This window comes from Python bivittatus, unplaced genomic scaffold, assembly GCF_059951505.1.
Source record: "Python bivittatus isolate LINGU-HERP-01145 unplaced genomic scaffold, Pbiv_v1 ctg000090_np1212, whole genome shotgun sequence".
Classification (NCBI taxonomy): domain Eukaryota; kingdom Metazoa; phylum Chordata; class Lepidosauria; order Squamata; family Pythonidae; genus Python; species Python bivittatus.
Genome location: NW_028277046.1, coordinates 5984552 through 5998277, shown reverse-complemented (window position 1 = coordinate 5998277; position 13726 = coordinate 5984552). Strand labels below are relative to the sequence as shown.

The 13726-nt window shown below is 45.4% G+C and overlaps 1 protein-coding gene across 1 annotated transcript; it reads left to right on the top strand.

Moving 5' to 3' along the window:
• The first annotated feature begins 166 nt into the window (after positions 1-166).
• On the top strand, positions 167-13051 carry LOC103060519 (protein-arginine deiminase type-3). The gene is made up of 16 exons (XM_015887384.3): positions 167-477; positions 2905-3085; positions 3576-3648; positions 3920-3981; positions 4368-4485; positions 5080-5205; positions 5613-5791; positions 6323-6426; positions 6563-6674; positions 7094-7201; positions 7664-7818; positions 8414-8558; positions 9478-9571; positions 9943-10028; positions 11182-11313; positions 11874-13051. The coding sequence occupies exons 1-16, from the start codon at positions 386-388 to the stop codon at positions 12105-12107; spliced, it is 2001 nt and encodes a 666-aa protein (XP_015742870.2). The 5' UTR covers positions 167-385; the 3' UTR covers positions 12108-13051.
• The last annotated feature ends 675 nt before the right edge of the window (positions 13052-13726 follow it).

Genomic DNA, 13726 nt, shown 5'->3' with positions numbered 1-13726 from the left:
CAAGATTCTGCTGGCTGGGGAATTCTGGGAATTTAAGCCCACACATCTTCAAGTGGCCAAGATTGACAAACCCTGCTCTAGGACAAGGAAGTCACCACGCCTTCTGGCTACCTCCGTCTCCTCCTCTTCTTCCCTGGGGTGGTGGCTGATAACTCCGGGAACCTTTGGCTGTCCCACCCGAGCACATGGGCTGCCAGCTTCCAACTCAGCTGCACCAATCCAGAAGGCGGGATTAGTGTGTGCATCAGCCTATCAGCTGGCAAGGTGGAAAAGCTGACCTGGTACCCACCCAACCTTTCCCTTTTTAACCCTCCAGAATCCAGCCCAGGGAAGCATTTTCCAGAGCCAGCAAACCACCGGCAGGACCAAAGAAAAGTTCCCCAACATGCCTAATCAGAGATGGGTCCGGCTTTCAACAGAGAAGGCTACCAGCACCCTCCACATTCTGGGCACCGAACTCTGCCTTGACATCTGCGGGTAAGGACCTGAGCGTTCCTCTTGCTCAACCCTTGGCATTTACAGAAGAAAAGCAGAGCTCCAAGGATGCTTGTCCGTTTCACTGACGGCCAGGTAGCCTGCAGCTGACTGAGTTTAGCGGAGAAATAGTTGGGGGGGGGTGTCTCTTTTCATTTCACAAGTAGTAGCCGCTGGGGAAAAGTTGTTCGCGGGACAGACCAAAAGCATCCCCAGAGGCGAGTGAGAGATCTGCATAACGATGCCCAAATTTCTGGGACGGCTGTGGTTCTGAAAGATCTTTTTCACGCTCCTTGCTGTTTGCAAGGAAGTCACCCGAGCTAATCTGCAAGGGTAACGGTGATGCTGTAATTTGTTCCGCTGTCTTGAGCAGCTCCTGATCTGTTGTTATCAAGCAGGAAAAGCGTTTGCGTTCATAGTCCATCTCAAAGGAGGGACGAGGAAACGCAGCTGTTGAGTTGCCGTTCAGAATGATGGAAAAACAATCCGTCAAGTTAGTAAGAAAAATGGTCCCCTTCACATCAGCTTCCTTTTGTCTCTCTGCCTTCAAAACACAACTCAAACTGCCATTAGCTTAGCCAAAGCACCTTAAAAACACACACACTTTATAGAAGCTCAGCACCCACATTTCCCTCCCGTCCTCGCCAAGCTGACTTTGTCACGCCTTGCTGGCCGAAAACCAAGAGGAGAAGTTAGGTTTGAAATGATGGCCAGGAGCCACCTCTGCAAAAGCTCTGATTCTTGTAGCTGCTGAATCTCTGAGAAGAAAGGTACAAACCACAGACCTTGCCCTAGAAAATCCCAGGGCATTGTGACTTCTCCAAACTTGATGGACAGGCACCCGATTAGAAAGTCTGGCGAAGCTGCGGGGAAGTTCTTCCTCATTCTTGTTCCCTTTGGTGGTTTATTTTTTTAATGCTGTTATCTGTGGTTACTGTAAACCAACACCTGTCAGGACTAGAGAGGGATTTTTGAAGGGGTTTTAGCGGTTGCAGCAAGTCTGGGTTTGAATGTGTGCGTGCGTGTATGCACTGAAGAAACTTTGGGTCTTATCAGTCAATGACAGGTGCGGCACACCTGGGAAAGGTTAACCGTGCGACAGAATCAAAGAGCAGAAGTTCAAGAGGAAGAGATTACACATGCGGCCAAAGGATAAGCAGGATGCATGAAGGGGATGGTGAAGGGGTTGCCAATCTGTAGTCACCGCACGTCCGAATGCGGCACGCCCCTTGCCAAACCCATGTCCTTAAAAACTCCTGCATCACTGGGTGGGCTCAAGTACGCTTTGGCTACAAAACCCTCAAGTCTGTGAGGGTCTTATGAAGGATTGCAGGAAGCCAACAGCAACAGGCTCGAAGAGGCTAACTCTTTTTTAAAGAGGCCTATATTCCTTTTTTCTCCCCTCATTTTTGGACCATGCACGGTGCAGGGAAAAAAACTGGTGAACCCCTTTATTAAACCAAAGAACTAACTGGCAAATATTGCTTCGGGTTGGAAGGGGACTGTGGGGAAAGCAGATGGAGAGATAGCAGGCAGATAAAGCAGGAAGGGGCGACCGAAAAGGGGCTGCTAAATCAGCCAGAGATAAGCCCCCCACAGTCGGGGGAGCCACGCAGACTGAATGTGTCAATCCTTGTCACCCAGCATGAGCTCCTACCCTGCCAACTTTTCACCTGCTCTCAGTGCAAAGGATAAAAAATAGCCACAGTTATTCAGGGCGGATCTGTCTGTCTTCCTGCACGATGGGTGAAGTGCTCAACACTTTGCCCGTCACAGCATCTCCACACCAGGAAGTGTTCCCAATTTAAAATAATTATTATTTTTAAAACTGGGAGTGTTGGTGGAATTAATCTGGGCCAGGCGTCACGGGAACTTGAGAACGTGGTTGCAGTTCTGTTTCCAGCGCTTCAGCATGCCAGGGGAGCACCCAAGCAGCGTTTGGGAACTCATCCTCTGTCGCCAAATTCACTGGGGTGGGTGTCCCAGTTTTTGCAGACCAGAATGAGCCAACGGAAGAATTTGCGATGATATTTTGGAGGGGAGCACCTTATTCCTCCAGACCAGTGTTTCTCAACCTTGGCAACTTTCAGATGGGTGGACTTCAACTCCCAGAATTCCCCAGCCAGCAAGGCAGGCTAGAGAATTCTGGGAGTTGAAGTCCGCCCATCTGAAAGTTGCCAAGGTTGAGAAACACTGCTCCAGACTGTAAATGTCAAAAAAACACCTTGGAAGTTAGATCGGAGCCAGGTCTCACTTATATTTATACTGAGCTTCGACAATCAACCCAAGAGACCTATTTCTGGAGCAGAAGGCACCAAGGGGAGGGAGAAGGAAATTGCATACCGTGCCTTGATTTGTTTGGAGGATTCAAATGCAGCAAAGAAAGAAATGGGAACAAGAGTTTTGTAATGAACATCTTCTCTCTTCCAGGGCAGCCCCAAGTGCTGCAACCACCTTCGACATCTGGGCAACACTTGGCCTTAACTTCAGCGTTGATCGCAACACAGAAGAATCGAATCTATCCTTCTATGCCCCAAGATGGGAACTGGACAAGACAGTCAAGGTCACTGTCACCATGGATGCTCCAAGCATCGAAGCTGACGAAGAAAAGGTGAGAAATTAGCCAAGATGACCTCTCCTCCAACTGACCCAGGGGTTTGTAGGCCAGGTTTATACCCAGCATGCTTTCACCATGGTTTCTTGAACAAAACCGTAATAAGAAGCCACACCCCCTGGTTTATGAAGTTCAGATGTCGCACTAGGCGGAAATCAAATGGCTTAACGTGGTAAGTGGAACCAGTTCTGGAGGCAGAAGGTGAATTCATCCGGTTGGTTCTCAAGCTCAGCTTCTTCACAGGTTTGTGGTGAAGCTAGAATGGGAGTAGAGAAGAATTGTTTTGAAAGCACAGCGAGATAAAAATGCAGGGGAACATTTATCCACCAAGTAAAGGTGAAATTGCCGATCAAGTGTTCCTTTGTGCATAGGCACCCCGATGCATTATCCAGTCGAAAATGGATGTGTATTAGGGAGGAATGTTTCAAGCGGATGCAAGCACCAGTATCTTTTGCTTCAAATTTACCATTGTGTTGGTGTATTGCAGATCAGAATTTCATACTACAAGGAAAACAGCAAGATCCCAGTCGCCAAAGCGATTCTGCATATTACCTGCGTAGGTAAGTCGGTTTGGGGGTAGAGAGTCTTCTATGGCATGGCTCAAACGGTGAATTATAGCAGCTGTAACACAACACATCTGGATAGGCAAATCCTGCCCCCGGTCAAACTGGAATCAAGCAGGGGAAAAGAGGCCAGAAAGACTCAAGTACCCTTTTCTTGCAGGAGGATCAGAGACTGGGATGCAAACAGAGTCTCCGAATGGGAATAATGAAAACTATTTGTTGTTTTATTAATTTATTCTCCCCCCTCCCCTTTGCTCTTGTGCTGCAGAAATCTCCTTGGATGCTGATATAAACCGTTTGGGGATGGTGACGAGGCGAGGGAAGCAAAAGGTTAAAATAATATCTATAATTTGAGCAGAATGATGGGAATGGAAAGATTGGGAAAGTAGTGTGAACGGGGAGGTTTGGGCACTGATGGTTTAATTGCCTGTTTCTCCTGCTGCTGGGGGGCACCTGGTTGGGGAAGGTGCTGCAGCGAAGTCACCTAGCTAACTTCCAGCTGTTTCAGTTGGGTAGCAGAGGCTGATTTTCACAAGGGCTCTTGAGAGCCTAGATTGGTCTTCTGACCCCCTCTGGACAGAAGGGAACTATTTTTTCATACCCTCCAACAGAAAGGAGGAAGCAGCCCTGATTCCCCTGGGGCTGGGGGAGGCAGAGCCGAGCAGAGACCCCACATTTCCCGCAGCCTGACCTGACATGGACTCCTGTCTTTGCAGAGCCAGTGGACGTGGGGGCCAGACGGAAGAGGGGCCGTCCTCTTGGTGAACTGCGACAGAGACACCCCCGGAGCCGAAAAAGAAGACAACAAGGACACCGAGCTGAAATCCGACCTGGGTAGGCGACAACACCCATGGTTAGGGTCTCCAGGGGCACACCCCTATAAAAGCAGCCTTGTCATGAAAGTGTATGGTGCTGAAATTAAAGATGTCCCCTCGGGAGTAGATTTACAAGCCAAAGGATGGGTGTAAAGGAATTTAGGGCTAACTTTGGGGAAGGTGTGGAAGAACTGTTGAACATAGTCCAGATGTGGAGGCAAGCATGAGACAGAAACTCAAAATAACCCTGTCTTGATTCTGCGTGAAACAAGAGGGGGCAGACGGGAACTCTGGCAGGCTTTCCAGATTCTACAACGCTAAAGCAGGAGGTCTACAGTGCCTGTTTCTACACCTGGCCTACCTGGCACAGGACGTGAAAGACCCCTTGTAGGACCTAGAAATTGCCAGGCCCCTAATCTGTTGGCCCCTGTTCCTAAGCCAATATCTGAACATGGTTTGTTGAATGAGTTGTGACGGGCTGAGGTCATCCGCCAAACGGAAGCCGCGTTTATGGTTAGCGAAAGGTGTGAGTCCACCCATCGCACGGCTGGGACGAGTCTGAGTTTCTGGCTTGAGTGGAGATGCTTGGAACTGAATTAGTTCTCCCTTCCAGACCGCAAGGACATGTCTTGTATGATCCTGACAGCCCATGGACCTAATGAAGTTTTTCAAAACCACCAGCTGATTCTGCACATCTCGGAGGTTGAAGATGACAAAGTGGGGGTCTTCTACTCTCAGGGTAAGCGTTGAAGGCCGGTGGGATGTTGGGCTTCAGGACCGAAGCTTAAAGGGTGAAGCAAAGCACAGAAGGAGAATTCTTACTCCAGATTCTCTAAGTAACCATGGTGCCCAGATTTCTCTTTTCTGCTCTGCGCCTGGAGAAAAGGCATTTTCAGGGGATCAGGCTGACATCGGTCTTTCTTTTCCTGTATCAAAGAGCATGTCAATAATTTTGCTAGAGCAGATCAAAAGCTTGACCAGCATTCTGTCACCAATGATAGCCAACCAGAAGTTTCTGCAGATTTCAAAGTGTTAATGTGCTTGGGTTTAATCATGCAGATTGTCTAAAACTGCCAGATCTGGATAAAGGTATATTTTTTCTTCCAAGAAATAAACCAGTAAAACAGGTTGGGTTTTGATTCACAGGGGAAATGGAGAAGAAGCATTACAAACACGTTCTAGGATCTGGAAAGCTCTCCTACAAGGTGGAACGAGACCTTGATCAAGTGGAGAGTGTTTTCTATGTGGAAGGGCTGAAATTTCCAGACATCGACTTCTCAGGACTTCTTGCTTTCCACGCTTCACTCCTGGAGTCCACCAATAAGGTATGGAGAACCCAAAGGAGAACGTGTGAAGGAGGAAGAGGGAACACCAGAGAAGCAATGGAATTTGTACAAGGGGCTAGAGATCATCTTTGTCCCACCACTTCTTTGCTCTCAGGGAGCATTTCACCTGGATTGCTTTTTCAACCTTCATCACGGGTCCCTTCTCTTGGACCTTCTTTACTTGTCAGCCATTCAAGGAAAGCCACGTCAGGAAACAGATCCCACAAGAGCTACTGGGACTCTATTGTTGTAGGGCATGGTGACATAATCTTGAAAGTCCGACCCAATTTCCTTTTGCCCTTATAGTAAAGAGAATCAAGGCGGGGTTATCTTGTGTTTCTTTCTCACCCCTCTTCCTTTCCAAGATGAAGAGGATGTTTACCTAACTGTCCTTGTATTCTTTCTTCAAGGTTAGCTCTGTCCTCCTACGTCTTCTCAGATGTTTACCTTAGAACTTTTAAATGTCTAAATGCATCTTTGTGGAATCAAACAGGTCTCTTCATCCTTCTCTCCCGTATTTTCATGCTTCAGGAGATCCCGCAAGCTCCCATTTTCACTGACACCTTGGTCTTCCGGGTTGCTCCATGGGTTATGACCCCAAACACCTTGCAGCCAATTTCTGTTTACGTCTGCAGGTAAGGAGTCATGGATCAACACATGTGTATGAACCTTTTTGTACACCCACCACCAAGTTGGGTGAACATCTGAATCCTTCCCTCTTCTCCATTTCTTTGTTCTCTAACATCCCCACCTATTCCTCTGAATATCCAGTGTCGATGGGAATGACGATTTTGTGGCAGAGGTGAGGAAGCTTGCTTCAAAAGCCAGATGCAAATTTATCATCTGCCCACCGGAGGAAAATCGCATGGACCGATGGATCCAGGTAGGAGAGAAGTAATAGTAGTAGTAGATGGTTTGCCAAACAAGATCCTGATGCTACTGGGGAAGAAATTGGGGTAGTTCTGACCCAGTACATCTCCAGAAATAATTGGAGGCATTTTTCCCAATGTTAAGTGGGACTTCTTCATTGTAGCATGTTTATTGGTGTAATAACATCAAAGGCTCAATTGAAACCCATAAAAAGTCTTACGCATGTTCAGGGTTCCTGATACTTTCGCTCCTTGTTGCAATAGCAATCACGCTTAAACCTCTTAAAATGTCTCAAAGGTAATTTTAGTAGACAAAACTGAGTTGCTTTCCCTTGAGTTTACAGACTGAAATCCAAACATAAACTCATATAACCAATTGCCCACCCTAAAGATGACACCTTTTTATTTTATTTCAACTCTTCCACCAATTTAGGATGAGATGGAGTTTGGTTACACACAGGCTCCTCACAAAACATTTCCAGTTGTCTTTGACTCCCCAAGGAACAGAGGGCTGAAGGATTTCCCATTTAAGAAAGTTTTGGTATGTGCTTTTCTCCCTATACTTTGTCTGATCTTGGCTGTTGAAAAGTCACTGTTCTGCATTTTCTCCTCACCGATGAGGAGTTCTGCTTGCAAAAATGAAGTTCATGGTTTTCTCACTGCTGTTCCCTTTATTAAAGACTAGTTTTGTAGGTCAGAAAGACTAGACCAAGTTGTATGACCATTTATCTCATTAACCAGCCAGCAAGAGTTTTTATAAAAGGCAACTGACTTTCCAGTCAACACACGCCTTGTTGTATTCATATGCAACAATTAACCCGATCACCGAATTTGGCTGTGTGAGTGCAACCGTTTTGGGGACCTCATATTCCCTCCCACCACTGTCTGTATGAAATTTTGATTTGGTGGCTTCCCCAATTCATCCTCTCAAATACAGTATGAATAGAAAGATGATTGCATGCTCTGTGTTTTGATCCAAGGCAACTGTTTGTTCTTCCCCAAGGGTCCAGATTTTGGGTATGTACAACGGGACCTACCACCCGAAATCTCTCCTTCCAGCCTGGACTCATTTGGGAACCTTGAAGTTAGCCCTCCGGTGAAAGTCAGGGGGAAAGAATACCCCCTCGGGCGTATACTAATAGGGACTTATTTTCCTGGGTAAGTGATGATGGGAGAAGCATTAGTTTCTTGATGGAAAACATTCCCGTATGTCTGTGGTTTAAGTTGAGAATAGTCCTTTTGGTTACTCTTCCCCTATGGAAGTTTTGGAAAAGTTTGTCCTAGTATCAACACAGAATTGTGGGTTGTTCCAAGTAGGTAACGTTCTTCAACATTCACATGGGGAATTCAACAGTTCCCACAGCAAGGCTCTTTTCCCCAGGAACAGAACAAACACAGAGACAGACCAGTGAAGATTTGAACCAAGATATGGTGATTCAAAACATCAGACTTGAGATTGCAAATTGTGGATGAAGACGGATTGAATAAAAGACTTTTATTGTCCTTTTCACACAGGCAAACAATCTCTTGGTTGGAGCAAACCCTAATCAAAGACTGCCCTGACTCACCACATGCTAAAAATCATCTGATTTGCTCGGTTTTGGGTCAACTCAATATATGACCATGACCACTGTGGCTTGTAATCCATACTGTATGGCTTAGGGTTGTGTGAATCAGTCAACTAAGGTGTATTAACAAACCATGGCTTAATGTGATATGAGAATTCAGATTCCACCTCTTCTTTGCTTTTTAGAAACTTTAATAGAAATATGTCCAAGATTGTCCAGGACTTCCTGCATGCCCAAGTAGTACAATCTCCCATTGAACTACACTCGGACTGGCTCCTTGTGGGACACGTAGATGAATTCTTGAGCTTCGTACCTGCCCCAGACCAAAAGGTATGTCTTGCACCCCCTCTTTGAAACTTGAAAGGCCTGTAAGTGGCCAATCCACAAGGCTGGCAGCATAATTAGCAAACAATTGATGGAGACCAATCAGCAGCTGCAGGCAGAATTTTTGAAATGTTGCATTTCCACCCAGTTGGGCATCTTCTAATTCCTCTGTAAAGTGTTCCACCAGACCCTATTATGAAATACGGTTGTATTTATTCACCACCAACAGGCTTTCTGGGAAACCCTGCTCCCTCTTCTCTTCTCAGAGGAATTGTGAAAGCACAGGGCTAACGAAGTATTTCAGCATGCCATTCTTGAGAGCCCTACAACAGGAGGCGGATTATTTATTTATATTTCAGATTTAGCCACCGCCTGGGCAGATTAGGTCTAGAAAGCGGTCCTTCTCTACATTGCAGGATGTCAAGAAGCAACTCTTTGTGCTCTTTCAGGGAGCTTCACTGAACTTCTAACTCAATGGAGACCCTGTTTTGCTACTGGGGTGGTAGCCACTTAAAGCAGGGACATCCAGAAGGATGAGTCCTAAGGTGTAAGCAGATGACTCTTTTCAAGCTGGGTCTTACAGCCATTAATCTCTGGGATTTCTACAGCTCTACCTGGAGAGACCAAGGACTGAACCTGGTTGAAGAGCAGGGGTCTACCCCAGAGCGATGCCTCGTCCCTAAATATTCGGGCATGAGAAAATGCTGAAATGATAACTCAGCATCCTTCTGTTCAGCCTATGCACGATAGGCGAGAAAACACATTTTTGTGGCCAAAGCGTTCGGTCAGCAGCTTTTGCTCCCATGCCCTGCGTGAAGCTTCTTCTAGGTTGCTAAGTTCTTGCTTTTAGGCTGTTAGTTCTCCCTCTGTCCTGCATCTCTTTCCACCTCTCTCGCTTACACCCCTTCTTACTCCCTCGTTTCAGGGTTTCCGCCTGCTGCTGGCCAGCCCCAGCGCCTGCTTCAAGCTGCTGAAAGAGAAGGAAGAGCAAGGCCACGGAGCGGCCAAAATGTTTGAAGGTGATCTTGCTTTCTCCTGTGCAGGACCTCAGAGCTGAAACAAAAGATAATTGGGAGCTGAGTTTTGCTCTTTGGGGTTCCCCTCTTTGATAAAGGGCACCATCCTTATTTTGGAACGAATGCTTCGTCTTCTGAAGAGGAGGTCAACAGCCCGTTGGGGTGGATTGCCTCAAGGGGTTGTGTTTCTCCCTTTCAGACTTGGCCTCTCTCCCCACTGGGAGCAAGTGAGGGCTCTAAACTACTATAATAAATAGTTTTCTGTGATGTAATAGTTATAATAATCTTTCTTGCCAAGCACCGGACTTCCAACCAGTGATTGAAATATGCACACACACCAGAAATCAAGCCATTTTTCTTTTCTTTTCTAACAGGAATTGAATTCCCGGAAGGCAAGGCCCATTCAATAACAGAAATTATTGCGGACAGATCCTTGAGGAACTGGAATGAGTATTGCCAAGTAAGCAATATCGCATCCGTTCTGCTATTAAATCTGGGCATTGAGTAAACCAACTGAGAGGAACAAAAGGTTTTCATTGTTCTGTTCAGAGGCTAACAAGGGACAGTCACAGAAAATGTGATGTGTGAAGAGACCACAAGGATTGTCTAGTCCAACCTGTGCAGGATAAACAATCCAACCATTCATGAGAAGGTGGCCAACCTTCTTCTTAAGAGACTACCAAGATGGAGAACCCAAAGCCTTGATAGGCACTGTTCCACAGATCTTCCATCAGGAAAAATTCCTTTATGTTTAAACACAATCTAGGAAGCTGCATCTGGTGCTTATTTCTGGTCCCAGTTTTTGTGCTCTGGCCATGGTATAATTATTTTGGAGGATCTTCTCTGCAGCTCTCCTTTATGTACCTGAAGACTGATGTTCAATGTCTGCTCTCCTCCATCTTCTCTCCAGGCTGAACATACCAAGTTCCTTCAGCCTGTCCCGAGAGGCATGTCCTCAAGTCCCTGTATCTCCTCTGAACCTGGGACAACCAGCAATTTCCACATGGAAATGTAGTGCCAAGAATGGTACACAATCTTCAAGGGTGGTTTCGCCAATGCAGAGTAGAAGGGAGTGAAGGTCTCCCATGTCTTCAAATAGCACGGTTGCCGTAGAGGAGCACTAATGTTTTACCAAATTACAGTACACATTTCATGTGTTTTTGAACTCTTATGGGAGGACCTAGGTAGAGAAAAATGGTTCAAAGAATCATCTAAGAAAGATTTTGAGCCTGCCCCAGCAAGAGATGGAAAGGCTGTGAATACCGGAGATGTAAAGGAGGAAAAAGGATGTGTGTGGTCTATGAACTTGGCTTCTCTACTAGGTTACCCCAACCTGGCACCCTACAGCTGAGTTGGGGATATCACAAACACATCTGGAAGATGCCAAGTTAGGAAAATACACCCCCAGGAAAGTGAACTCCAGATGACCTTACCTACTAAGTAAAACATTAAAGGGTTATACATCAAGAGGGAGTCTGGACCTACCTTTCTGATCAAATTCCAAGGATTATTGAAGGATAATGGCTTCACTGGCACTCATTTTGTGGGCACTGAAGTAACATGTATGGCATCACCTTGCTTCTCACTAAAGCATCTTTTTCTTCCCTCTCCAGAAGTGTATTGATTGGAACAGAAACATCCTCAAAAGGGAGCTGGACCTAACCGAGAAAGATATTATTGATATTCCTCAGCTTTTTTCTCCTGATTCCCAAAAGTCTTCAGCTGTCGCTTATTTCCCAGACATGGTAAGACTCCAGCCAGGAATTTGCTTTGAAAAGAACCAGCAGAAAAATGGCCCAGCAGCTCAGATGCATGTCCTACCAGTCAAAGGTTCAGCTTGCTTCAACTTCTTTTGCTTGTAGCTTGACACTTGGAGGAGCAGTGGGCATCTTGCAGGGAGATGGCTTCTAGTTGCCAACCCTTATCAAGGAATGGGTGGTGGGGTGACAGGAAAGGTAGCATGCACTTTTGATGTATTGGCTGGATTCACACATCACACAAAGCTCTAAGAGGGTTGTTCGGCTCAATGTATTGGGTGAATCCAGTACTGTGTCTTGTTTCTCATGAATTTGTACAGCATCCTTCTGAACAGCTTTAATGTGAAGTTACAATCCCACTGAAGGTGCTGTGATACTGATGACAAATCAAGTGTTAATTAGTTGTCCCCTGTAAAGAAGTCCCTCCTCCACTGGAGGAATGGACTATTAAGACCTACCAGCCTTCTTTCCCTGGCAATTCACTGAGCCACATCATGAATGTGATCATAATCTAATGTACTAGACCAATGGTTATCTCCTTTCTGCAGGTAAACATGGTTGTTCTGGGAAAATACCTGGGCATCCCAAAGCCCTTTGGACCTATCATCGATGGCCAATGCTGCTTGGAGAAGGAGGTCCGCCATCTTCTGGAGCCCTTGGGATTGTCCTGCATTTTCATTGATGACTACAGTACATACCACCTTCTCCGAGGGGATGTTCACTGTGGCACAAACGTCCGTCGGAAGCCCTTTTCCTTCAAGTGGTGGAACATGAGTCCTTGAGGGCCTCATAACGGCTTCTATTTTCCCATCCAAGGAAGATGATGATCTATACCTCGCATGTCTTTTCCCACACTTCCACAGATCATCCAGTAATTTTCCAAGGGATCCTGGTGGTTCCTCTTTAGGTGCTTGCAAACCTCTCTTGTTAATCAAACCATCTTCAGTATCTAAGTAGGCTTTTCTCAGCTTGGTTCCCTCTAAATGTATTAGGACTGCCAGAATGTTGTTAGTTTCAACCTCCCCCCCCAAAAAGAGGGCAGTCAAGTTGAGGCAGGCTGGTCTAATCCTTCTCCTTATTCATACACACCAATTCTAAAAGTAGTTATAGAGGTCCAGCAAGACATTTCATACCTTAAGTAGGTATGAATGGTTCTTCAAAGAATGCTCTTTCCCTTACATCACTAATCCTCATCTATTGGCAGTCCAGGTTCAATCACCACAACCTAGACAAGCCAAGTAGGCTTGTCACAGAGAAAGAAGGCAATCACCAAAACATATTCCCAAGGTAGTCATCCAACAGATCTAGAACATTTTCCAAAAACCAGTTGATCCAAGGTCTTGGGAACCTGGGATGATGGAGATGAAGAAAGCAGTTTAATGGGGTATCCTTTTTATTTGACATACAGAAGATTCTTAGAGGCTGGTCCCAGATGCATTGTAAAGACTGGCAGTCCTTCCAAGATGCAGGTTTACAGATCAAAATAGCAATACTGGGGAGGAGTGATTAATCCACACTTTTCTTCTTGTGTCAATTTCTCTCTCTTTCCCATTTCAACCACTGGATTTGCAAAGAGGCTTTATGATGGTACAATGGTTGAAAAATCAACATTTCTTTTGCCAATTTATTTTTAAATGGAATGTGTAGTGTTGAATTCTTTATAAAGAAAGCTTTCAGATATTTTTCCTACTGATCTACAAACTGTTTGAATAAATTGTGAAGAACAGTTAAGTATTCTGTTCTGTTTTTTATCAATTTATAAAGGCAGAATGAGAGGTGATTTTGAGGCCAAGAATAGTTCGAAGAAGTAGCAAGGAAGAGTTAAAAAAAACAGAACAAAGGGTTATTATTATCAACATACAAAATATGGAGACTCTCCAAGAGATTTTGGACTTCTGCTCCCAATGGTACAAGAAGACGTCTGATGTGTCCTCTTCAGTGACCTCCTTTGACTTCAACCATCTCCAACGTCTATCTCCAACTTTCTTGACTTGGTTTCCTCTGACCACTCACCCCCTCTTTCTATAAATTCTGGAAAGATGACCAACGGGGGAGCAAAAGAGAAAGTCTATGTACTGCTTGCAACTTGCGTTCTAACAGTCAGGGGATCTTGCATCCTAATGTGGGATCAAATGTTCCTCCATCCTCCTTTTCCTAAAACTCTAAATGGTTCCAGAAATATTTTGCCAGCTTTAAACAAGAGCACTGTCTTATTATCTATTCCTGCTTCATATCTTAAGTAACTTTCAACCCATCATTTTGAACCAAAGGCGTCTTACATACCTAGTTTCTGGAAAGCACACCCTGTTTTCATCCATCCAAGGAATTACTAATACATCCAGTGGCAAATAATGCAGATGTCTCCTAAAAATATTCTCTTATGCAACAGGATAAACATTAG

What these genes read in the sequence shown, in the direction of transcription:
- LOC103060519 (XM_015887384.3), top strand. Translation starts at nt 386, where the DNA reads ATGCCTAATCAGAGATGGGTCCGGCTTTCAACAGAGAAGGCTACCAGC. An exon ending in GCATGGACCGATGGATCCAG is followed by an intron (nt 6,675 to 7,093) that starts GTAGGAGAGAAG and finishes CCACCAATTTAG; the next exon opens with GATGAGATGGAGTTTGGTTA. An exon ending in ATAGGGACTTATTTTCCTGG is followed by an intron (nt 7,819 to 8,413) that starts GTAAGTGATGAT and finishes TTTGCTTTTTAG; the next exon opens with AAACTTTAATAGAAATATGT.